This window comes from Lacerta agilis, chromosome 11 (assembly GCF_009819535.1).
Source record: "Lacerta agilis isolate rLacAgi1 chromosome 11, rLacAgi1.pri, whole genome shotgun sequence".
Lineage (NCBI taxonomy): Eukaryota > Metazoa > Chordata > Lepidosauria > Squamata > Lacertidae > Lacerta > Lacerta agilis.
Genome location: NC_046322.1, coordinates 53428410 through 53454575, shown reverse-complemented (window position 1 = coordinate 53454575; position 26166 = coordinate 53428410). Strand labels below are relative to the sequence as shown.

At 43.9% G+C, this 26166-nt stretch overlaps 1 protein-coding gene across 2 annotated transcripts; it reads left to right on the top strand.

The window, feature by feature from the left end:
- The first annotated feature begins 1163 nt into the window (after positions 1-1163).
- HABP4 (hyaluronan binding protein 4) lies at positions 1164-20703 on the top strand. 2 transcript variants are annotated; one of them, XM_033164110.1, is made up of 8 exons: positions 1167-1627; positions 9181-9331; positions 11661-11822; positions 11978-12049; positions 12806-12889; positions 16843-17011; positions 18562-18747; positions 20386-20703. In XM_033164110.1, the coding sequence occupies exons 1-8, from the start codon at positions 1309-1311 to the stop codon at positions 20440-20442; spliced, it is 1200 nt and encodes a 399-aa protein (XP_033020001.1). In that variant the 5' UTR covers positions 1167-1308; the 3' UTR covers positions 20443-20703. The 2 variants fall into 2 exon arrangements, with proteins under 2 accessions (XP_033020002.1, XP_033020001.1); XM_033164111.1 differs by lacking the exon at positions 11978-12049 and having other exon boundaries at positions 1164-1627.
- The last annotated feature ends 5463 nt before the right edge of the window (positions 20704-26166 follow it).

Here is a 26166-nt window from a genome sequence, read left to right as displayed (position 1 = left end):
TCTCCTTTCCCTTCCTCCCCCACAACAAACACTCTGTGAGGTGAGTGGGGCTGAGAGACTTCAAAGAAGTGTGACTAGCCCAAGGTCACCCAGCAGCTGCAAGTGGAGGAGCGGAGACGCGAACCCGGTTCACCAGATTACGAGTCTACTGCTCTTAACCACTACACCACACAGTGTCTATTTACAACGGCATTCATTTGTGATATAATTTTTCATAGCTTTTTAATGTTAATTTAACATCTGAAATGGATGGGAAGCAATTATCATGAGCCAGAGCTAAACAAATATAATTAAAAGTTACTAATAAACTCTAGTCCAGCAAATTTTTATTAGAGATTTCCTTTGAAGTGGTTATACTGTTTATACTAACTTAGATAGTATCGAAGCGCTAGAACTAGGAACTCCCAAGTTGAAAGCCCCACTCAGGCATGAGGGGATGGGCCATAGCTCAACAGCAGAGCACAGGTTTTGTGTATGAAAGGTTCCAAGTACAATCCCTGTCATTTACATGTAGGCCTGAGAAAAGACTCCAGCATGACACCACAGAGAGCTGCTGTCAGTCAGTGTAGACAACACCAAGATAAATGAATGGTATATTTGTAGCATTTTCCTATTCACAATGGACTTCAGTCTTCAGGGAAATAACTTAGTTATAATCCTATCATTTGCTACACTAGCACTTTAATATCCAAGCTGTCTCCTACAGTTACTGAAAAATATTTCCATAGACCACATGGAGGATTTCTGATATATTTTTATCCATTAACTCTAGTGGGGCCATTCTAGTTCATTTGCTCATGTACAGTAATTAACAGTTACTAATTACTGAGACATCTTCCCCCCCCCCCGCCCCCACCGGTGTAGTCCTAGGCATGACATTAAAAAAAAAAAACCGGCCCTCATTGCTTTTGCTTCCAAAGCCGGGCACGTGACGCCACAGACGCTCTCCGTCATAAGCCAGCGGCATGGGAAATTGTGCGAGCGGAGGGGGGGGGATCCCGCCTTTTCATTGGTCGGCCGGGGAGGGCACGAGCTCCCTGATTGGCCGGTGGCTCTGAATGTCGTCGAGGTGCATTATTGGGTAGGGCCATGAGGGACGGAGGGCGCGGATTGGTCGGCGGCCAGCGCCTCGGGGGGGGGGGGCCGACGCCGGCGCGCCGATTGGGCAGTGCAGTCGGACGGGGCGGGCGAGCGGCCATGGCGTGGTTACTTGGGCCGCGCTGAGCCCGGCTCGCTTCTTTCTGTCGCATTCGGGGGAAGGGGGCGGCCGTCGGTGCCGCCGTAGCCGCCGCCGCCGCCGCCACGGCAATGATGAAGGGCGCGCTGGCCAGCCCCGTGGCCGCCGCCACAGCCATGCAGGAGACTTTCGGCTGCGCCGTCGCCAACCGCTTCCACCAGCTGCTCGACGACGAGTCCGACCCTTTCGACATCCTCCGCGAGGCGGAGCGGCGCAAACAGCAGAGCAAGAAGCGCGAAGAGGCGGCGGCCGCCCCACCGGCCGGTAGGAAGCCCGGCCCGGGAGGAGCCGCCGCCGCCGCCGCCGCCACCGCGGCCGCCAAAAGGGAATCCCAGAAGGAGCGCAAAGGCGCCTCTTTCCTGCAGCCGGAGAGCCCCCCAGCAGCGCCCGGTAGGGAAGGGACCAGGAGCGGGGGCGGAGAGCGGGCCGCGTGGGGGAAGCCCTGGGGAACGAGCCCCTTCCGCCTAGGCTCGGGCTGTCCTGCCCCCCGCGATGCCCTTTAGACGAGGGATCCCTTTGGCATAAATGGGCCGGGGCCGGGGTAAGGAGAATCCGGATTCGCTACTGCGAATGGACATTGGACGTTGGGGGGTTCGTTGGGCCAGAGCGGGGTGCGGTTCGGATTAATGGACGCGCAGCAGCTGCTGCCCCAGGCGATCGCCAACCAGCGACCGACGCGGCACACCTGCCCGAGGCCGCTGGGAGCGCAGGAGGGCTGCGCCGCCGCTCGCCTCGTGGTCGGCTTCCGACTCCTCCCTGCGCGGGCCGTGGGCGAGTCTGCCGGCTGCGGAAGGGCAGGGCCGCCGCCGCCGCCTGCTTGCAAGGCGGGGGATTGTGGCGTCGGGCGGGGAGAGCGGCGCTTGGGATGAGGGCGAAGCGCGGCGGGAAGTTGCGGCCGCGGCGTCTGGGCTCCGCCTTCCCGTTCTCTGTTCCGCGGGCTGGCCGGCGGCAAGAGCCAGCGAGTCTCCCCCGCCCGGCATTGTCCCCGATTAATTCCGTCGGGCGAAAGTCGCTTGACGCCGAGCTGTCAAAAAAAGGGCTCGCTCGGCTGCCTTCAGGGCTCCTTGATGTGGATTCCTTGGGGCTCAAGCCGATCTCCAAAGCCCTGAGCTCGGCAGTACCTGAAACGAGGGGTGCTCGTGCTAGAGCAGTGTTTTTCAACCTTTTTTGGGCAAAGGCACACTTGTTTCATGAAAAAAATCACGAGGCACACCACCATTAGAAAATGTTAAAAAATTTAACTCTGTGCCTATATTGACTACATATAAAGTAATTCTCTTGAATAGGAATCAAATAAACACAATTTTTCCCACGGCACACCAGGCAACATCTCGCGGCACACTAGTGTGCCGTGGAACAGTGGTTGAAAAACACTGTGCTAGAGAGCATTCTTTGCTGCTCTAGAGCTTGAAGGTTTTAGAACCGGCTCCAATCAAGTTTTTGTCGCCTACTCTTTGCATGCCAGACTGCACGTGTGGCAGGAGTGCCAACTTGAATAAAAAAAATGGTGGCAGTAGTGGTGGGGAGATAATCGATCACAGGGTGGTGCACACACACCATTTGAATGGTAATGCCCCTCAACTGGGGGGGACACAACCCCCCTCAAATATTTTATTGGAGGGGCTGAAGGGACCTCTGCCCCTAGGAGTTGGCTTCTGTGACTTGTGAACAACTCAGTTTGTGCAAGACTCGGAGCCAGGATACAAATGTATGAGGCAGTGGGGGCAGTTGTATCCAACCCATGTGCCAACTAGGAAGCCTGAATTATGCTGAGAACCTAAGCGAAAACATTGGACACTTGACGATGCCCAGAGCAGGGCTTCCCCATGAAACATTGGTGTGTTTTCCACCCCCACCACTTGCCAATTTATGAATAATGGCATTATTCCAAGGGAAGGTTGTATCAGGTTCTTTGATGTAACCAGCGTTGTCATTGCCCACAAAAGATTGGCCATTCCAAGTGATTGGGCAGAGGGGATGTCTTGGCATCAGAAAATCATTCATGAGGGAGATGGCCGTAGCTCTGTAGCGAAGGTGTTCCCCAGACAGGGTGCCACCTCAGAGAACATGCTATCCTGTGTTGCCACAAAGACCCAGGCAAGCAAATTTAGGTGCTCCCTCAAGTACTGCTGATGAACAAAATACATGTATTTCTGTGAGTCTGCCTCCTATTTTAATCCAGAACAAAAATGTGTGCCTTGTCAATCACTTGAAAAACATTGCAGCTTGGGATAACTAGCGTAGTAAAACCTAATACACATATACACTGGACACAGCTTAATATAAAATTTCATGATGTAAAGATTTAGGTAAAAAAAATGAACGGCAGAATGGTTTAGCAGGTCACTGAAATGTAAAATTGGGTGTAAGACAAATTCATTTGTGCTTCGGAATACTTTAATGTATTGGATCAAATTACGTACACAATATCTATTTTTGCTGGCTGTCCCCAGTCTCTCGCTTTCTATATCTTGACTCTTCAATTTAACCAATTTGTACTTGGGAGTGGAGGAGCTGCCCAAAATCTTCATATGCCCTGTCTCTCCCTACAGACACATATATGCAGAGAGATGGGATATCCATGGACTACGGCAATTGTTTCATCACAGCAGCACAGTTTTTCTGTCACACAATATAGCATGAGTTGCTGCAGCTGGCTGTGGTAGTGTGCTGATGGTTCTCTGTGGAAATCTGAACCCGGGACAATGGGCAGATCAGATGGAGAACATTTTATCATGTCTGAAGTGTCCTTCATTCTCCATTAAATTTACTGTTCACACAGAAGAGCAAAGGGGAAAGTATACAGACTCCTCTTTAGAGATGTGAATGCCTAAACTGTCTAGGTGTAAACTAGAGGTGTGGAACACTTTATTTGGCCCAAGGATCACATTCCTTTGTAGTTAACTTTGGGGGGGGGTCTGGAGGCTGGTGGTGAGAAGCTGATGCAACTCTTAATATTTATTCAGTGAGTTACAACCCCCTCCACCCACAAGTTAAGGGCTTCCAGCCTAGCAATAGGTATTATCAGACTGCAAGGACACATTTTAGCCAGGCAAAAAAAAAAACTCTATATGAAGTAATGTGGCTCTGCGGAGTTTTCAAAGGGCTGGAGAGAGATGCCTGGAGGGCCACATTCATCCACTGAGCCTGAGGTTTCTCACCCTTGGCCTAAATGGTAACATTGTCCAAAACCTGCAGGATTACGACCTGTTCTTCCCCTTTCCACAATGTGTGACCCTATTGCTAATTGTGTCATATACATGCTAACATTGGCTATGGAGCTCCCTAGCACAGTCGACTCTGATTGGCAGCTGCTGTTGAGAATCCCCGGCAGAGACTTGCTGCACAAGACTGTTGAACTGAAAATTTATTTATTTGTTGCATTTAATAGCCCCACCCCCGAGCACCCAAAGTGACATACATGGACTTAATCCCCTTCCTCATTTTATCCTCACAACAGCCTGGTGAGGTAGGTTAGGCCAAGAGGCCCAATATCACTCAGTGAGTTTCTCAACTGAGTGGGAATTAAAACCGTGGTCACCTAGGTCCGTCCGACACTCAGTAACCATGACACCACACCGGAATGAACCTTGGAAGCAGATCTCCATGCAGATCACTTTCCACTAAGCTTTGCTTTAGGTTAGGTTGATGCCTCTTAAGTCACACGATGTTCATTCCCCCCCCCTCGAAATGGTGAAATGGGCTTTGAATAGTTATTGGCTAAAAAGCAGTAGGGATTTAGTCATTTTAGAACTTTGTCCAATCTCTGTTAGTGCTGCTTTATTAATAAGTTCCCTTATATCTTCTCCCATCATATCAACAGGATGGGTGTTAAGTCTTTGATAGCTGTTAGCTTGTTTTCACATTTAATTTGTTAACTTTTTGTCGGTTTCCCTGGGTCGTTTTTCTCCCTGGGAATTGGCAGCTCTGTGCTGTTTTGATCCTTTCAGATGATGACAGCATCTGAACTATCTCTGCTATCAATACATTTACATGCAGCTTTGAAAAATCATGCGACTAGGACTGTTTAGGTAACGTAACCCTTTCAGCTGCCTGTGTTCATCAGAATTTGGAAAGTGTGGGATATGTTAACGCCTCATAGTGTAACAAGACTTTCATACTGGTTTACTGGGCTAGAATCCTCTCCTTAGAAATGGCTGATTCTGTTGGAGGCACAGATGAGCCCCCCAACACTCTTGGGATTCAGATGTCTGGTCAAGGCGTATTTATTTAATGTCTCGCTATGGTGTACTGCTGCTATATTTTTCAGATTCGATCCTTTAAGCTTGAGTTGTGTTGGTTTTTTAAAAGTTGATATTGGGGTTTTGTGTTGTGAACTATCATGGCATCTATTGGATGAAGAAGAATTGTCTAAAAGTTCAACAGATAAATAATAAGTTTGCCCAAACAGTGGTCTGAAAAGGATTTGAGAGCACTTTGCTTCAATGAAATCCCTCAACATAATGGCAAATTCAGGGGGGTCTTTTCTTTGTGAATGCCGTTTACCTGGTCACATGCAACTTTAATCCAGACGTCATTGCTGATTTCTCCTTCCCCACTCTTGTTTTTGCTACATTGCGTGCTCCGTGTGGAGGGTGGTAAACATTTGAAATCTAGGACTGCTTAGGTTTATCTTTTGCCAGTAGTTGAGGTGCTAACTTAAATTAATGATAAAAAAAACTGCAATCCTTTTCCAGGGTTGTAGAATTGGTTATACGTTCAATTTCAGCTGTGTAGTCATAAGCACAGGCTTATTTTACTTGTAAAAATTACAGTCTTTAAAATGTATCACTGTGTAATTATCTTAGGGTGTGTGTACACAAGCCTTTTAATATGTATGAGATTCAGCTAACTCAAAAGGAAACCATATAATTATAAAAGTAAACCTCTTGGGTTGTAGAAGAGTCCTTCGCTCGCTAAAGAGCTCTAAGTTCATTAAAACATTTTTCCTTTATGGCTTAAAATGCAGCTTCCTACATGATTATAGTGGGTATAATAAATACTGAAGACTTCGAATGAATCGTTTGCCAGGACATATTTATAGTAAACATATGCATGCTGTGTCCTTAATTTCTTTAGACAATTTGTAGGTCTTAGCAGGGCTGGCCCAAGGCATTTTGGCACCTGAGGTGGACCCCAAAATAGCCCCTCTTCTCTCTAGGGAAGAAAGGACGAGGGAAAATCAAAATCAGGAACAAGGGGGAAGAAAGATTGATATTTGAATCTGCTGCCCCAATGGATCCAGCTTCCTGAGGCCTCATGGGTGGGCCAGCACTGGGTTTTGACATCCTTTGGACTATTGCAGCTGATCAGCCATTGAAATAAAATGGGTTCTTTTGGATTCTAGAAAAAAAAAATGGCTCTGCTTGGTCATCAGTTGTTGATTCTGTCAAATGGCACTTTAGATGTCTTCATTCCAGAAAATTTGGTGGCTGCTTGCTGGGAAACAGAAAATGCTAGCACTGTGGCATGAGCCTTTATACATGCTGCTGCTTGGATTGTGGTCATTGGTAGCATGACAACACAGGCAGGATTCCTTTATGAAACATCTCTGGAAAAACAAGTTTTTCTTCCTCACATTGAAGGCTTGTAGGTAGTCACAGAAGATGAGCGATCTAACAAATTATGCAGACGGGCCAAGATGATGTAATGTCTCCCAACAGCCATTCCCATTATCTTTTTTCCATATATTGAAAGCTCCAAGTTCACTGGGAACAGATCGTGGTATCTCACTATGTCCTTCCGGTTGTTTTATGAGTCTTTAACTATCAAGCAAATAAATAAGGTGTGATACTTAGCAGGTTGAGTGGTGGTGCTGTAACTTCTGATGTGTGATCATAACAGCTGGCTCAGGGCACTGATTCAGTTGTTGTTGTTGATTCAGTTGTTGTTGTTGTTGTTGTTTATTTTCTTTATACCCTTCCCATCTGGCTGGGTTTCATCAGCCACTCTGGGCAGCTTCCAGCACATATAAAAACATAATAAAACATCAGACATTAAAAACATTCCGATACAGGGTTGCCTTCAGATGTCTTCTAAAAGTTGTGTAGTTCTTTATCTCCTTGACATCTGATGGGAGGACGTTCCACAGGGCGGGTGCCACCACTGAGAAGGCCCTCTGCCTGGTTCCCTGTAACCTCACTTCTCGCAATGAGGGAACCGCCAGAAGGCTCTCGGAGATGGACCTCAGGGCTGAATGATGGACCTCAGGGCTAAATGATGGAGGTGGAGATGCTCCTTCAGGTATATCATGCCAAGGCCATTTAGGACTGTAAAGGTCAGCACCGACATGTTGAATTGTGCTCGGAAACCTACTGGGAGCTAGTGAAGATCCTTTAGGGCCTGTTTAACCATTCTTGGCTTGCCCATTAAAAGTACAGATTTATTCCCTGCTTAATCACTAGCACATCTTCCTTGTAATCGGCAAACTCTTCTCATCTTCTTGCGAAGATTTTTGCTGTACACCAATAGTACTTGTATTTCTTAAAAGGCGTTTAATATTGATTATTTGAATTGTTGGAATAGTTTCATGCATCTGTGGGAGTATGAATTTTATAGGGGTTTTCACAGTTGTCCCCACTAGTTGTGATATCTGCAGTTTGTACATTTTAGTTGGATGTCCCCCATTTTGAATACTGGGTACGCTTCCTCTGTTATTTTCATATAAATTGCACAAAAACTGCCCCCTTGGACAGCTGAGCTTTCTTGCTGAGTTGCTTGTATTGAATTTGTAAAATCCAGTCAACAATTGTGAATGTTTGTTTGCTGTCAGTGGTATCTTTGAGCCAGATTTGGACTTGAAAATACAGTAATTTTTCTTTTCTTTTTTTATTATCAGTTGCATACTGTCAGGCTTTATGCTGTACACTGAAAATTGTAACACTTAACAACGGGCTGTGAAATGAAGCTGAACAATCACATTTTTCTATACATTTTGAAGTTTTGTTTAGCTTAGTTTACTATTTGTACTTTGCATTTTGACCAAAGGTTTTCAAGGTGGCTTGGAAAATAAAAATAGAAGTCATACTCAGAGTAGACCCATTTACAACAGTGGATTAAGTTACTTACGAGTAACTGAACCGAACCAATTTCAGTGGGCTTACTCTGTGTAGGACTAAATTGGATCCACTCATAGAAGACATCTAGAGAAATACTCTTCTAAACAAATAAAAAGTACATTGAGAAATTCAAATGAGCAGCATAAATACAAAGACAAAGATAAAAATAGCTGGGCATTTAAAAAGTGACTTATTTATTTAATACAATCTATATGCTGCTTGATAGTTTTTTTTTAAACCCACCTCAATGTGGTTTACAAAAGGAATGAAACAAAATTATTGGTAATAATATAAAATGGTTATTTAAAATAAATCAAAATTATTAATTTAAATTAGTACTAAACTAAAAATGCATTAAAAGAAATCAATATTCTACGTATTTTATTTATTTTACTTTGTGAAGTATTTATAAAGTACCGTATTTTCCGGTGTATAAGACGACTGGGCGTATGAGACGACCCCCAACTTTCCCAGTTAAAATATAGAGTTTGAGATATACTCGACCGCAGATTCTCCACCTGGCATATAAGACGACCCCCGACTTTTGAGAAGATTTTCCTGGATTAAAAAGTTGTCTTATATGCCTGAATATACAGTATTAGATGTTAACAAACGGCAGAAAGCAAACTAGCAGACACAGTTCAAACTGCTCTACGTTGCAACAGCCTTCACTAACCCGATGCCTTCACATTGTGTTGGGCTCAAGCCTCCATGCTGACTGGATCTGATGGGTTTTATGATCCAGGATATTGGAGGGCACTAGGGTGATGAAGGCTGCTTTCAAATCTGATTGGACTCTAGGTGTCTCAGTTAACAGCCAGTAGCATTGTGTGATTCTCATAGTTCATCTGCCTAATAAAATCATGCTTGTTCTGTACCCCACAGGCCAGAAGCGAGCTCCAAAAAGGGGAGAACAGCAGGGATGGAATGAAAACCGAGGCACAGAGGTAAAGCAAGATAAAGCTGAATGGAGACCTTCTTTCAGGGAGTACCGTCCTCATGAAATGGAAAGACAAGCGGAGTTAACACTAGAAAGGTATGCGCTGTTGGAGGAGGTATAAAAATGGCACCCTAAAGGACTTTCAGAGTACATTTTTCAAGCTACCAGTTGGCTTGACCTGTGACCTGTGACTAGCGATGTTCAACCACAAAGCCAAGTTTTTGTTGTCATTCTGTTCTTGGTTGGGTATCCCCATGTGCCTGAGTCTTGGAATTCTAGACTGCATTATTCCTTTTCGTGCTTCAAACTTGCTTTCAGCTAAATTAGATTGCTTACGTGACCTGGACTCGCTTTGTATTGTAAATGTGACTCTGGTTTACGTATCCGGAGCAGATCGTTCTCCTGAAAAGTCAATAAATTCAGGTGGTTGTTTTATCACAGCAGTATGTAAAAAACCAAGAGAAAGCTCTTGAATTTCTGAATTGCTCTATCGTACCTAGATTTGTGGGTTGGTAATAGTCATGGATTTTATTTCTGTTTAAAGCACATCTTACAGCTTCTTGAACTCGAGTGGGAGGGGAGTGAAATGTTTTGCAACCTCTGTGAACCATTGGCTGCTCATTAGAAAAGAATTCAAATAGCAGCTCAGAACCAGAGATGTATTGTGTGAGAAGAAAGGACTTGTGTGCAGCAGCTTGCACCAAGACCTCACAATTTATTTATTTTTTTAATGTATTTTTATTAAAGATTTTCTTGATTTACAAAAAAGACCTCCCAGTTTACTTGTACCCCTGCAGGCCTCCATGCCCCCATCATATTCTGTTCCAGAGGGTTCCTAAACCTTTGAGAGCAGTGGAGTAGAAGAGCCAAAAAAAAGATCCACTGCACAGGCAGAATTCCACTTTCCTGCACCCAGATCTTAAGATTGTGCCCTTTGGAAGAAATCTTCACAATAGCTTATGTTTTCTAGGTAATAGCAGCAAAATGAAACCTGCTCATTACCACATAGGACCAAAGGAATGCAGTTGCAGCTTTGATTTAGTTTTGTGAACTTCCATGGGGAAATCAACGTGGTGCCATCTGCCTTATTGCAGGGTAGATGTGTGCGTAAACCGCATGCGGAGCGAGTCTGCGCCGGTGGCCTGATAAGAGGTGGAATCCGTCTCCCATGTCTTGCTACGATATCGTTTTTATGAGGATATACGCTCGGTCTTAATTACCCCTGTTATACAGAAAATTCCAAGTGGGTCTGAACCTCAATGCTTAAAATCCCTGAAAGAGGATAAGGATCCAGAGATCACACTAAGGGTGGCCAAATTTTGCACGGCTGCCATAAAACTCAGGGAACAAGCTGCGCTATTACAAAGACTAAGGCCTCAGATGCGAACCCTAGATAATATTTTAGAGACTAAGACCTAAACCACATTTCTAATGGCTGTCATATTCATATTTCTATATTTGATTGTAAATTCAAACTTAATTCTATTGTGTTTTATGTTGGTTTAGTATGGTATGTGAATCTGGTCTGGGACCGTAATAAACTTCATTTCATTTCCATGGGGGAAACACCAGAGCCGTAAGGTTAAATCCTGCTCGATTGGGGCAAAGGCCCATCTAGTGCAACATCCTGTTTTCGCAGTGGTCATCCAATGAGAAATCTGCAAGCAGGACCTGGGAGCAACGTAGCTCTCCCGTTGTGGTAGCAGCTGTTACTCAGAAGCATACCAGTGATGCCCATCTTTTCCTTGGATTTGTTTAATACCCCTTTAAAGCTACCCAGGCAGCCACTGTCTGTCCTGAAGCATCCAGAAAATTCTTTCCAGTAGCACCTTAGAGACCAACTGAGTTTGTTCTTGGTATGAGCTTTCGTGTGCATGCACACGAAAGCTCATACCAAGAACAAACTCAGTTGGTCTCTAAGGTGCTACTGGAAAGAATTTTCTATTTTGTTTCGACTATGGCAGACCAACACGGCTACCCACCTGTAACTGAATCATCCAGTTTCATTAGATGGCCCTGAATTTGAGCACAGTCAAACCTCAGTTCTCAAACGGCTCCGTTTTTTAACATTTCGGCTCCCGAATGCCGAAAACCCGGAAGTAAATGCCTTGGTTTTCAAACGTTCCTCGGAACTCAGACGTCCGACGCGGCTTCCGCTTGAGTGCAAGAAGCTCTTGTAACCAATCGAAAGCCGCGCCTTGGTTGTTGAACGTTTTGGAAGTAGAGTGGTCTTCTGGAATGGATTACGTTCGACGACCGAGGTTTGATTGTATTATGAGGCCTATCCGCTTTTTCAGTCTACGCTGTGTATAATTTTAATGTGATTAAATGTCTTGCATGTAATGCTTTGTTTTTCTATTGCATCTCAATGGTGTTAACCTATTGAAGATATGTTGGGTTGAGCCTAAGGTGAATTATATTTCAGACCAATAGACCGATTTGATCGGGAAAGGCCAATGAGAGGTCGCGGGGGAGGAAGAGGTGGAATGAGAGGCAGAGGAAGAGGTGGTGGAATGAACAGGACTTTCAACGGCTTTGATCAAAGAGGGAAGCGGGAATTTGACCGACAGAGTGGGAGCGACAAAACGTAAGTGTGCTGGTCTAGTACCTTAACAGCATCTTAGTAATACTTGGGGGGGGGGTGAATTTGCATCTGTAACCAACCTTTTGGACAGCTGTTTCATACAAATATTTTTAATTTCCAAAAATGGGGACTAAAAAGAATATGATTTATGTCTCTAGAGGAGTCAGATCAGAAGACAAAAGGGGTGGAAGTGGACCTCGCAACTGGGGAGCAGTTAAGGATGATATGAGGTATGCCAGTGTTTTAGTAGATATATCCTGGATTGTAGTCTTGTTGGAACATACTGGTAGTTTCCAGGCTGTATGGTCATAATCTATCATTTACGAATGCCGCCTCCTAGCTTTCAGATCTTGCATCTAAGAAATTGGCAAAAATTCCAGAATCCTGATGCTAGTGTCTGTTTGCTGAGTTTGTGGATTCTGTTTAACGTTCCTAAAATTTCTACCCAGAGTATTGTGATATCTCTTTCATCAAGTTAAAGGTAAAGGTTAAGGTACCTCTGACCATTAGGTCCAGTTGTGTCCGACTCTGGGGTTGCAGTGCTCATCTCGCATTACTGACCGAGGGAGCCGGCGTACAGCTTCAGGGTCATGTGGCCAGCATGACTTAAGCCGCTTCTGGTGAACCAGAGCAGCACACAGAAACGCTGTTTACCTTCCCGCTGGAGCGGTACCTATTTATCTACTTGCACTTTGACGTGCTTTTGAACTGCTAGGTGGGCAGGAGCGGGGACCGAGCAACGGGAGCTCACCCCGTTGCGGGGATTCGAACTGCCGACCTTCTGATCAGCAAGCCCTAGGCACACATCAAGTTACTGGCACACAATGCAATGTGCTAGTTGCAAAGACTGATATTGTTTGAGCATGTCCCTATCTCTCCAGTGAGACACTAAGGTGTAGTTATTCTGAACAGCCTGTACGAGTTCACTGCAGAGTATAGTTTTTGGTTTCCGCCGAGTTCACGAAGTGCGTTTAATGTTTCTACAGTGAGCTGGAACAGACTGCTCCTATGGAAGAGACCGCAGAAACAGAAGAGAATCCAGGAGCACCTGAAGGAGAATCTCCAACCAAGTATGGGCTGGTTTTGAACTTCTTGCTCTTCATTATTGGAAAACATGGCCCATTGTCTAGTGTCATGCAAGTGGTGCAGACCTTGCATAGAGTCAATGCAACATTCCACAACAGGCTTGCCCAAGTTGTGACCCACACTTGGTGACTTCATAAAAAAAAACCTTGTGGCAGGCTATGTGATAAGGAGCTGGTAATACTACGTTTGTGGCTGATCTTAGCCCTATTTGGACCCCTTGAAATTAATGGATATGAGTAATGTAGGTTCATTAATTCTAATGGACCTGCTAGAGTATGACTTACCGTATTTTTCGCTCAATAGGACGCACTGGAACCATAGGGCGCACCTCATTTTTAGAGGAGGAAACCAGGAAAAAAATATTTTTCCAGTTTTTCTCTTCTAAAAGCCCTGTTTTTTTGAGGATCAGCTAAATGTTTTGCAGCTTTTTTTTTGCAAAGGGGGAAAAGCAAAGAGGAAAAGCCCCATTTTTATGGGGTTCAACTCACATTTCTGAAAAATCTTAAGGAAAGGGAGCAGTTTCTACTGTTTCCAGACAGATAATCTAATCAGCCAGTCACATGTCCTGGGGAAACAAACAACCTCCCTCTGCAGCACATTCAACAAAGGAGGGCGGGGCTGAAAGGGAGCCGGGACTCTTATCTCTCTCCCGATTTCTTGCTGATCAGCGGCTGAGCGGGGTCCTTTCAACACCCCCCTTTCTCTTTGTAAAATAAAAAGCACAATCTGCTTTTGGGCCCTGGGCAATTTAGCTCCAGGGACCACCATTCGCTCCTTTTCAAGGAGGAAAAAAGTGCATCTTATGGAGCGAAAAATACGGTATGTTAGATACAAACCTTGGTGCCTATAATTCATTGTGCAAATTCTGACTTTATAAGACTTGCATTTCTTTCCTTGGCAGCTAAACGTAATTTCCTGTTTTAATGCTTTTCTGATAACTGAGTTCTCATGAAACAGTTAAGGCAGATAATGCATCAATCAATCAATCAATACACCCCAGCCACTCTTCTCTGGTTGGTGAAGATTGCATTTAGTGCTATTTCCATTGTGTAACTAGCTGACCTATTGCCACAGCCATAACATATCCATGTTCTGTTCCATCCAAGTACTCTATCAAATACCTGTATATATTGTTCTGCAAAATATACCCATCCAATGGGATATGTCGAGCTAATTCCCTGCAGGGAATAAGAACTCATATCTGTTTCTCTTTCCTGTGACAAATGCTTGACATAGGTAGTATATATGAGCATGCAAGCTCTTAAAGTGGTTTGTGGGTTAGATTAATATCTCAGGCGTTTCTTGGGTGTGCGTGCATACGGCTAGTAAACTTAATGTACTTATAATGGTTTTTATCTTGGACTTGCTATAGCAATACTGAACAGCAAATGTCAGTGTTTTAGAAACAGGTGAAATGATAGGCATCTGCTGCTGTTGCAGTATGGAAAAAGTCAGGTTCGAGTGTATCTTTGACTCGTACAGTAGGTTAAAAATAGTGGTGGAATCCCATAGATCAGGAGTGACTAACCTTTTTGGAGCCTGAGGGCCATATTTGCTGGTGGCCAACTTTCTGAGGGCCTTGTGGCAGCAGCGGGCAGAAGCAATGGTGGGCATGGTCAAACGTTTGTGGGTATGAATGGTCACACAAATAGGCAGGCACGTGTGGCTAGAGTACCAGTGGGTAGACATCCAGAGTTAAACAGAGGCAGGCAGATGCATACTGAGGAGCAGGAAGTGTGCTTTTCCTTCCCATTGTGGTGGTGAGTAATAATAATAATAATAATAATAATAATAATAATAATAATAATAATAATAATTTTTTATTTATACCCCACCCTTCCCCGCCAAACCAGGCTCAGGGCAGCTAACACCAATAAAATCACAACAAAAACATAAAACAATTCATTAAAATACAGATTAAAAGACAATTTAAAATTAAATCTTTTTTATATAATTTTTATTATTTTTATACTACACTACTACAATATCAAAATTAAACATTTTCATACATTTTCCACTTTGGCTTACAAAGCCAAAATTAAAATTAAAATTAAATCTAAACTGCAGCCTCATTTTTAAGTAGCCCACCAATCACACCAAAAGAACGAAACATCAGGGTTAAACTGAAACCAACCCAAAGGCTAGGTGGAACAGCTCCGCCTTGCAGGCCCTGCGGAAAGATGCCAAATCCCGCAGGGCCCTGTTCTCTTGTGCCAGACTGTTCCACCAAGTCGGGGCCAGTACTGAGAAGGCCCTGGCCCTAGTTGAAGCCAACCTAGCATCCTTGTGGCTCGGGACCTCCAACAAATTATTATTTGAGGACCTTAAGGTCCTACCCGGGACATACCAGGAGAGGCGGTCCCTTAGGTATGAGGGTCCTAAGCCGCATACCAGTAGGTTCCTCTCCTTCCAGCACAGCCCTGAGATGATGAGCTAGAGGGAATCTGAAGAGCAAAGAGCACGGTTTCCCTTTCCAGTGTAGAACTGTGATGGGGAGGAAAGCCTTCTATTTACCTTGCAACGGTCCAGCTCCTTCCTTTTGCACACCATTAAACAATAGGGAGTTGACTTATATCCATTGGTCCGTCTAGCTCATTATTGTCTATGCTGGTTGGTAGAGTCTCTCCAGGATCTCAGATGAGATATTCCAAGCTCTGCCTGTAGACACCAGAGGTTGAACCTGAGACCTTCCATATGCAAGGCTTATGCTCTGCCTACGAGTGACAGCCCTCCGCCCAATTGCTATAAGGTCCTAGCTACTTCCTGTTTCTCTGCTGGCATGCTGCAAGTGGGAGGAGAGGCATATTTGCAAGGTTTGGGAAAGGGTTTTCCTCCCCCCCCCCCACTGCACTGCGTCGGAGAGAATCGCGGTCAGCTCTTCAGAGATTGCCCTCCGAACAGCAGGAAGCACACTTTATATCCTCGTTGCAGGGATCTGCTGGTAAGAAAAGTTCTCTCCCCAGCTCAGTGCCGGGAGGAAAATGCCACCCTCTGCTGATCAACACAGGGCTTACCACTTTCGCCAGCAGTTGGTTGGCTACTTGCCTTGGTGGACCTCGGCCAGGCCTTTGGGTTCTTCCCTCAACCCTGCTATAGAGGTCTGTACATGGTTCCTTGGTTCTCAAACTTAATCAGTTCCGGAAATCCGTTCCAAAACCAAGGCACGCTTTCCCATAGAAAGTAATGCAAAGATGGATTAATCCGTTCCAGACTTTTGAAAACAACCCCTAAAACAGCAGTTTGACATGAATTTTACGGTCTAACAAGACCATTGATCCATAAAATGAAAGCAGTAATCAATTTACTGCAGTCACACACGATCAATCAGTAGCTGAACTGGGTTCTACACAGTCACAAAAACAAAACAAAAAGAACCACAAAAACTCAAAATAAATAGCAAAAACAAACGGAAGTGTGGCACTCAAAATGGAGCATGTTCGGCTTCCGAAAAAAGTTCACAAACCGGAACACTTACTTCTGGGGTTGCAGTGTTTCAGTTCCAAGTTGTTTGAGTACCAAGGCGTTTGAGAACCAAGGTATCACTGTATTGGAAATCGTATTTTGAGTTCCAGAAGTTTGAACGCATGAGGGAAGTATTGACATGCTCAGGGGAACATCAAGGTCTGCAGGAGTTGAAAAGAAAAATCTTCAGGACTCTGTTTAAGTTACCCTATGAGTTCTTTGTATACTCAAAGGAGTACAGTCTATTGTGGTGGAATGGAGTAGCCTGGAAGGGGGAATGGCTGGCTGGAACAGGAGCATTCCATACTGCAATAGTTTGTAGCAGCTTCCTCTCACTGGTGCAAGCTCTGCTTACCATTGCTTAGAAAGGGAGGCTCCACTTTCAGTGCTCTGTGCCTTCAATTGTACTTTGCCTTTCCCTTCTTGCCTCCTTAGAGAGGCTAATGGTTTTTACTTTACAACTGTAAACCCTTAGAGTTGCTGAAGGAGAGCCTGTGGAAGAAGTAGTTCAAGAGATGACGTTGGATGAGTGGAAAAATCTTCAGGAGCAAAGTCGACCAAAGCCTGAATTCAACATCCGGAAGCCTGAAACCACCGTTCCTTCTAAAGCAGTGGTGATTCATAAGTCAAAATATAGAGATGATGTAAGCAAAAACTTATATTTTAGAGGGTTCTTCCTTTCAACCCTATGCTTTAAAAAATATGGCTTTATTATGCTGAAACATACTGAGAGATAGTCTGAACAGATGAAACATTACAGTCTTAGAATATCTTGCATGTATTGGGAATTTCTCAAGTTTTTTTAAAACTTCCAGCAGTATTTTTCTGTTCATGATGGCTCAGTCGTATTGACCAAAAAAAGCTTTTTTTTGCTGTGTCTTGTTTGCTACTTTGAAGACTTGTCATCCAGAGTTTGAAATCAAAACTGAACTAATGGTTTTCTGAAGCTTTTTTGAGTGCCAGGTGTTTTTATGATTTGTATTGGGGTGTAACTGCCAAAAATTATGATAGGCACAGCCCCTACATATTAGATGTTGCCTTAGCCCAGCTTCATGAGGGCTTTTCTTGCATTAGTCCCTATATTTTAGGTTTTAAATTGTTTAAGTTGTAAATAAAATAGTGCCATTGCAAATAAAATGGTTGTAATTCTAAATAGTTGCATTGAGGATTAGATGAAACACAGATTCTTTTCAAAAGCACCAAGATTTAAGCTTATAAGACCCAGGCAACTTCCTCTGCAACACCTGATAAACCACAACACTTTTAAGGTGACTTTGCCTTTTGGTTGTATTGAGCCCAAGAAAAAGCGTTAAGTGAATTGCTTCACGTAACCAACAACTAATCAACATTCATTTCTGTGTTGTACGAACCATGGTTAAAAGTATTTACAGTGTAGCATCTTTGGCAGAGCACATGGACTCCCCTTTTTGCAAAGGACAAAGAGTTGGCTATTAAAATGCCAAGATAATAGGAGTGTTGTCATCTCTGTAACATAAGTGACCGCTGTGCTAGCAAGGTGTAATATTGTTATACAGTGCGTTCTGGGAGTCTGTTCGATTCCCGGCACCATTCGAAAACCGAAGCTCGGCTTCTGATTGGCTGCAGGAGCGTCCTGCAGCCAATCTGAAGCCGCGCCGGATGTTCGGCTTCCGAAAATGGTTCAAAAACCGGAACACTCACTTCTGGGTTTTGATAGTTCGGGAGCCATTTTGTTCAGGAGCCAAAGCGTTTGGCTTCCAAGGTACAGCTGTAAAATGTTTAACAGTATTAGTACACTTTTGAGAGCAACTTGTCATTAGTGGCAGTTTAAATAAAAGAGCTGTCTTCTCTCACATACTTTATACAGCAGGCATAGCTAAACTCTGCCCTCCAGATGTTTTGGGACTACAACTCCCATCATTGCTAGCTAACAGGACCAGTGGTCAGGGATGATGGGAGTTGTAGTCCCAAAACATCTGGAGGGCAGAGTTTCCCTATGCCTGCTCTAAACCCCCTTATAGGTCTCCACTGGGTCAAAAGGTGTGGTGAGAACATTGTAGCAATTTTTGGGTTTGGTTTTTTTCTTTTTAAAGCTGCAACCGTTTCCTTTTCATGTCCCCCTTTCACAGCTCCTAGGAAGCGCCCGGTGGGTGATCTTTTTTGGGGGGAAAGAATTCAGGTTGTGTGTTTATAATCTAGATAAATTCTGTTCTAGGTGCTGAAGGAGGATTTTGAGGACGATGCCCACTTTTTCCGGAAAGCAGCAAATGACATCACATCTCAGCTGGACATTAATTTTGGGAACCTGCCTCGTCCGGGGCGTGGAGCTAGAGGAGCCCGGGGAGGTCGCGGGCGTGTCCGGAGAGTTGAGGACTCAGGAGGACACAGGCCAGAAGTGATGGTAATGCTTCTTATTAGTGTGTTGTGTTAAGCCCTGCTTCCCAGATCTAGTGAATACAGACTGAGCACTTCACCAGTTTAGACCAGGGGGCGGCAAGGTTTACCTCGCCTGGGCCGGTTCACTCCAGCGGAGATCCCTCTGTGGGCCGGATCGCGCGTGCGCATGAGTGCGCGTGCCCGCGATTTTCTGCGTCTGCACAATGTGATTTCCGGCGTCTGCGTAGATGTGATTTCTGGCACCACGGAAGCGAGTCCCTGTGCTGCACTGCGCGGGTTCAGTACAGCACGCGGGGACTCACTGAGCAGGCAACTGTTTGGGGGCTGTTTGTGCACCGGTTAAACGACCCCTGTGGGCTGCTTGTGGCCCATGGGCTTTAGGTTGCTGACCCCTGGTTTAGAAAAATCGCTCAAACTCAATTATGGAGATTTGTCAAATTCTCAGGAACTTCTTTTTTTAAAAAACAACCCCCCATCGGGAATAAAATGGGTTAGGAATTCATCTGAGTTCTCTAGTAGTTTGGAGAAAAGTTCTTGAGACCTGTCTGTAGACTCAAGAGACAAGGAAATATAAATTTATGAGCCCACTGCTGTTCCAGGACCACAACCATCTGATGGGCTCACCTGTGTGGGTGGAAATTAGGAGTTCTGGTTGGGAGGATGCCATAGCATGCATGCGCTGTTGGTGGGGGAAAGAGCAATAAAGTAAGGAGGCAGAATTTAGAATAAAACAAACGAATAATTCCACTTCTATCCTGCCATTGCAAGTTTGGCCATAGATCTCTCCCCTCCCCCTTTTATTCTCACAGCTCTTGAGGTAGGCCAAGAGTGATTGACCTAAGGACTCCCAGTTGAACTTTTTGTGATTGAATTGTGGTCACTTTATTTTTATTATTTTTTTTACTTTTAAAATAATATTTATTTGTATTTGTAACAAATGGAGCAACAATCTCCTGAACTGTTTACTTGTTTATGTGGAACAAAAAAAACCCTCCACAAAACAAAACAAATCCAGAAGTAACAATTATTCATATTTCCTCTCCACAGTATTTTAAAAAAAAACACATTCTCATAAAAAGAACTGAAGAAGGAAGTGGGACTAAATTTCAATGAATAGGCATGAAATTTAATCAGAATCATTTTCTGAGCTGTAACGTTCAGTATAGTTTCAGTCTCTGCTTCTGCATCTACTCTGTTGTGTCTGTCATTATCACAGTTATTATGGACTTCTAAAAACGGAATGTTTGCTCGGATTGAAACAATTTTTCCAATTTTTCGGAATAAAACAAAAAAGGCTTCAAGAAAAAAAATGGAAAAAAATTGTGGTCACTTTAATTCTAATGCAACTTGAAATGCTATAGTTGTGAATTTTCAGACTCTTCAGAATTTAAGAACTTGGGCTTTACAAATATTTTTATAAATAATAATAATCCTATATGCCTAATGTACACAGACGCTGTCCATCCATTGTTTTAATAGAAGCTTACAGTAAATAATACTTGAGTTCGAAGGTTGCAGCGCCATAATGGAAACTGAGATGAACAAGAGTCAAATTTTATGGGCATCTCAGGATCTAGATAACACCGCCAGTGATTATCTAACTAGCAGAAAGGTTTTGAGATGTGCTCTTTTTTCCTTTTAGATGCACACCACTGCTCCAAACCCCGACGACCCCGAGGATTTCCCTGCTTTAGCTTGAAAGAACTGAATAACGGCGCCTCAAAAGTAGCTGTGACGTTAACAGCTCTATGTTGCTTTGGAAGAATATCATCCAAGCCTACAGAGAGAGATGACTTATGTGTGTGAATTTTGCACTTCTATTGTGTTAAGCGCCTAGACCTATCCTGTGGGCTAGGAGGCAAGGTTGAGCACCACTGTTTGGGGATTAGCTTTTCGAAGGCTTATGGTATCGTACGTGAGGGCTTTCAAATAAAGGTTCAAGGTGATGGTGTCAAAACAAGTACAGAGGGATGTCTCTTTGTCCATGGTGTCACAAACGTAAGCTGTACCAGATTGGGTGGTTTTTGGTTTGTTTGGTTTTTTTTTTGAAAAGAGAGGATTGTTTTGAGACTTGATGGCAAAACCCCATAGGCACTTGGCAGCTGTTTTTCTGACCTGAGTGAAATGTACCTTCGCCTATGCAAGCAGTTGCACAATTTCGAGAGGTTAGCAAATAAACAAAAGCCTGCTCATTGCTTGGGGTGTGAGGTGGTATTTTCACACTTTTCTTACACCGTAACACTCGGAAGCTGCAAGCTGTAGTCTTTTTACTGTTTCGTTTCCAGTTTGGAGAGTGGATTTCTTCTGTGGGTGTCTTGGGAGTGAAGGTGACCAAAGAAATAACCGGGAAGCCCTGTGGGTGGATCACTGCAGATTGCAATGCGGGAATGTTCCCTCCATCAATAAACATTCATACATACAGAAACCTAACTACCGTGTTTCTCCTAAAATAAGACACAGTCTTATATTTTTTTTCACTCAACAAAACACAGTATGGCTTATTTTCAGGGGATGTCTTATTTTAACTGTGTCGCATCGGTACGCTGCATAGCCACGCCTCTCCAGGCTGTTTTAATGGGAGGTACCACGTCACTATGGCTTATTTTCGGGGTATGGCTTATTTTTGGGGAACGGCTTATATTTCGCAAATGCATAGAAATCCTGCTATGGCTTATTTTATGGCTATGCCTTATTTTAGGAGAAACAGGGTAGTTAAGTGAGTCCAAGGTTAGAACTCCTGATCTCTGTGGAGGTTTTTTTTTGGGGGGGGGGTATGGCAGTGTGTTTCTTCCTGTGAAACCATACTTGAAGCTATCTGGCCTTAAGACAACTTTATACCACTTCGGTGTGGCTACTGACATATGAAAGTTTTATACAGGATTAATCTACTTGATCAATCCATCACTACTCACTGGGATTTCATCTACAACCGTAACAGCCTTCATGTGCTTTGTTGACCCTTCTGAAATTACATCGGGGGTGTGTTCATCCAGTTGGGGACTAGGCTTTGCAGCTTCCTTGCCTAATTAATGAAAAGATGCTTTTTAAAAGCCTATCTTATTTTGCAGGAGTTACACTAATCCCTGTAGATCATTTAGGTGTGGGTACTTGTGAGTGTTGTACTTGGGCATTTCCTTTGAAATACAGAATCCCTCAAATAGCCCCAGGTAAAAGTGTTATTTTGTAACACGTGAATTTAATTATGGCTCCCTTGCAGCTAAGGCATGGATACAAATTCCTTCAGAGAGAGACAATCTACCAAGAAATTGTTTTCCCTTGTACGAAAGGGACCAGTGCCTTTTTATAGCAAGACTACACATTGCAGAGCCTGATATAAGCAATATATTTTATTTGTATACAGTTCTCTTGTATGTCAGTATTTATATAATCAAATTACACTGGTTGAATAAGAAACACACACTATCAGATCAAATTCCCAAGATAGTATTAATTTACCCTTAAAATACCTTTAGCAAAATAAACTTCCTTTCTGGATTTCTTTAAAAAATATTATTTGCTTTAAAAAACAGATGAGCAGTATTGATTACACCACGTATTTGGAACAAATGATCTGTACAACAGTTCACAAGGCAACACATATAAAAACTGTAGGGCAACATAACTGGGAACTACAAGTGGCAACTCGGGGGGTGGGTGGGTGTTTTTTGTCCAGTTTTGAAACAGCACAGCTGTTGTCATAGCAGGTGAATCTTTGAGAACGACCTTGCCCTAAGTTGGCAAGTTTGAAAATGGTGCCGAAGTTGTGATAAACCAGTACTGACTTGGAATAATTTCGGGGTTTGGTGTGTACGTAGAAGGCAAAACCAGTAGCTGAAGTGGCATTCATTTAATAGCTCTAAGAGCCCAAACTAAAGCAAATGATGCAAAAGAACTGTGAACCCTCTTTGGTTTGCAAGCCTGGGAAATGCAACAAGCCCCACTTTAGGCACAAGAAAGGATTGAGAAACACAAGAATATATTTTCCAGCTGACTTACCAGACTGTGTTCCTCAACGATGGTTTGAGATGCGTAAGACCTGGAACTAGAGTTCAGCAAAAACTACCGGTACTTAACATGAAGCAAGAGGTGCCTTAAATTGGAGCATTGGTTTTCCAGTGGCTGTTGTTGCAATTTCTATTTGCGTTAAGAGGAGAATTGTGTGTGAGAGAAGTGTGTATAGCACTCTGCCCTCCAGATGTTTTTGGCCTACAACTCCCATGATCCTTAGCTAGCAGGACCAGTGGTTGGGGATGATGGGAATTGTAGTCTCAAAACATCTGGAGGGCCTGGTGTATAGTAAAATGTTCAGGGCTTAAGTCATCTCCAAAGTTTGGTGGCTAACAGCAAATGCAATTCTGTACACACATGGCAGTAAATACCACTGAAAACAGTGGGGCTCCTAAGCAAACATGTCTAGGCTTGGGCTGTTAATGATTGAACAACTCCATGTAACTTAAAGGTCTTCCAATCTTTATAGGCCAACATTTAAGGTTTTGAGTGTGGGGAGTGGAAGTGGGGCTGAAGAAAATTGGGGAGAAGCCAGCTAGTGAAACAGTAAGGTGTGTGGACTAACAGCAGTTGTGGACTGCTAAGTAATCTTTCCTTCTATCAAGACCTTGCTGCCAAGCTCAAGCATACCTTGCAATTCAGTCTTGAGTGTCAACCTCCCAGGATCAATCTGTCTTCTCCCATGGGGCATCTTAAGTATTTCATCTTAAGTTAAAGCAAAAGGCTGACATGGACTCAGTCTACCCTACACTGCAAAAAGCTACCAAATAGCACTTGCGTTCAGGCCTCAGGTAACTGAAATATTGTTGCCTGTCTGTTTTTAGTAGTATTTGTATTTTCTACATTGGCTTACCAGTAAATTAGTGCAATATTTTCAGAGGCAACAGGAGGAACTCTTCTAATGTTATGTTGTAGAGAGGAATTACAGTCCCAAACTTCAAGGGAATATTTGAGTCACAGAAGGAGAAACCCCACTAAGTAAAATTGGGGTGGGGGGACACACACATTGATTATCTCTGTTAAAGATGAATATCATCCCTATGCCTTTCGCAGTCCTGTAAGATCTGAATTTGCACAAAACTGATTAGTAGACAATAGTTTCTTTTTTCCCAGCAACTCAGAGAATTGACAAGCCAAGGCTATATACAGTGGTGCCCCGCTAGACGAAAATAATTTGTTCTGCGAAAATTTTCGTCTAGCGGGTTTTTCGTCTTGTGGAGCGGCAATGACAGCCGCACTCCGCAAAACGAAAAAAAAAAGACGAACATTTTTCGCCTTGCGAGGCAGCCCCATAGACTTTTTCGTCTAGCGGGGCAGCCTTCCGCTAGACGAATGCCTTCGTCTAGCGAGTTTTTCGTCTAGCGAGGCACCACTGTATCTAGTAGGCTGTGATCTCAGCTAACCTTCATCCCCTGCCTAATAGGATTCAATAGGCTTACATTTTGGGACTCAAAGGAAATTAATGTAGAATCATACGAGTTGGAAGGGACCCCAAGGCTCATCTAGTCCATGTACTGACCAATAACTCTCTGGTAGCAATGCCCATTGTAAGGAAAGGCCAGAGTTGCTGTTCTAAAAGCAAATTATATTCCCATGAAGCAACTGGGCTTAGATTTTTATATATATAAAAAGTTAGTTATGATTCCATATGAACTGCCTTCTCATATCCTAAAATTCAGGACCCTATGTATGTATATACTGATCGTATCAAATGGACTGATACTCGAGATCAGGGATTGGCAAGCTTTTTCAGCAGGGGCTGGTCCACTGTCCCTCAGACCTGGGGGGGGGGCAGACTATATTTTGAGGGGAGAAATGAACAAATTCCTCTGCCCCACAAATAACCCAGAGATGCATTTTAAATAAAAGGACACATTCTACTCATGTCGAAACACGCTGATACCCGGGCCGGGTTGAGAAGGCGATTGGGCCAGATCCGGCCCCCAGGCCTTAGTTTGCCTACCCATGCTCAAGATGAACGCAGCACATTTTCTCATAATTTTTAGCAGACTGTATCTATTTGGATCCTCTAATTCGCCTAGCTCTACTGGACAAGATAAATACCCAATATGAAATGACTAGCAGCAGGAGACTAGACCCTGGGAAGCTTCCCAGTTCCTTTCTGTAGATCCTTTGGGCAAAAGGTGGCTTGGTCCCATGACCAAATAGCTGGGGGTGATGAGAGTTGTAACCCAAGCATTGGAGGGCCACAGAGACATTACAAAGTCCTTACTCATAAATCACTTTTGCAGAGTAAGAGGGGTGGGACTGGAGCTCACCGTTTGGTAATTCTAGCATTTGGTACCATGTACACAGGCTGTGAAACCAAATATTGGCTCTATCAGTTGAGCATGATGTAGAAACATCACATTCTTTCAAATAATCTCCATGCGTGAAGTCTGCAAAACTCTTCAATGAAAGCTGCTACACCATGGAGAAATTTTGTAGTAACACGAAGCAGCACTGTGATTTAAAGTAAAATGCTGGGAGTTACAGGCCTTGAATAAGGGAACCGATTTTACCGAATGTGTCAGTTGTGGCAGTGAGAATTCAATCATAACATATTTATGAAACTATAGTTGTATTTCTTGACAACTGTTGGCAGCAACTTCTTCACTGAAACTGAAAGCTTACTCAATGTCAAGTGGCTAGCAGTCTTAGTTTTAGGTTTCTTTTGCTAGCCCCACAAGAGCCAGGGCAGATACCCTCCCCCCAAAAAAGCCAAATCCTAAGGCACAAAGCCAACGCCCTACTTAAAAAGTAGTAGCAACTGCTCTCAAGTAGATAGGTGTTCTTGTGCCACTTTCTGGCTCCCACAGCAATTTCCCACAGGAAAGAGCTGAGTGGAAGAAAGACAGCGTTCCTGGAGCAGGATTGTACCGCGCCTCCTGTCCCTTTAAGATCTAACAAGGTGGCAAATGCAGCTGTCAAAGTGCTATGTCCAATAACAAAAGGCAGAAAGAAGCATCATGGTGCTTTGGCCCCTTTCTTCCAACTTTTTAAAGCCACAAATGAAAATTATAGCTTAGGATGCTCCAGGTACACTTGCCTCCAGGGCTGCTACTAAAAAAGGTAAAGGTACCCCTGACCGTTAGGTCCAGTCACAGATGACTCTGGCGTTGCGGCACTCATCTCACTCTATAGGCCGAGGGAGCCAGCGTTTGTCCGCAGCCGCTTCTGGCGAACCAGAACGGAAACGCCCTTTACCTTCCCGCCAGAGTGGTACCTATTTATCTACTTGCACTGTGTGCTTTCGAACTGCTAGGAAAGCCCTAGGCTCTGTGTTTTAGAGCTGCTACAGCTTCTCCATTAAAAAGGTCATCGAAAGCTGCAGTGTGTCAGACAAGGGGAGCAAAGAGGCTATTGCAACTCTGTCAGAGCTCAGTGCTAGAGCTCATGCATTTCTATTCAGAAG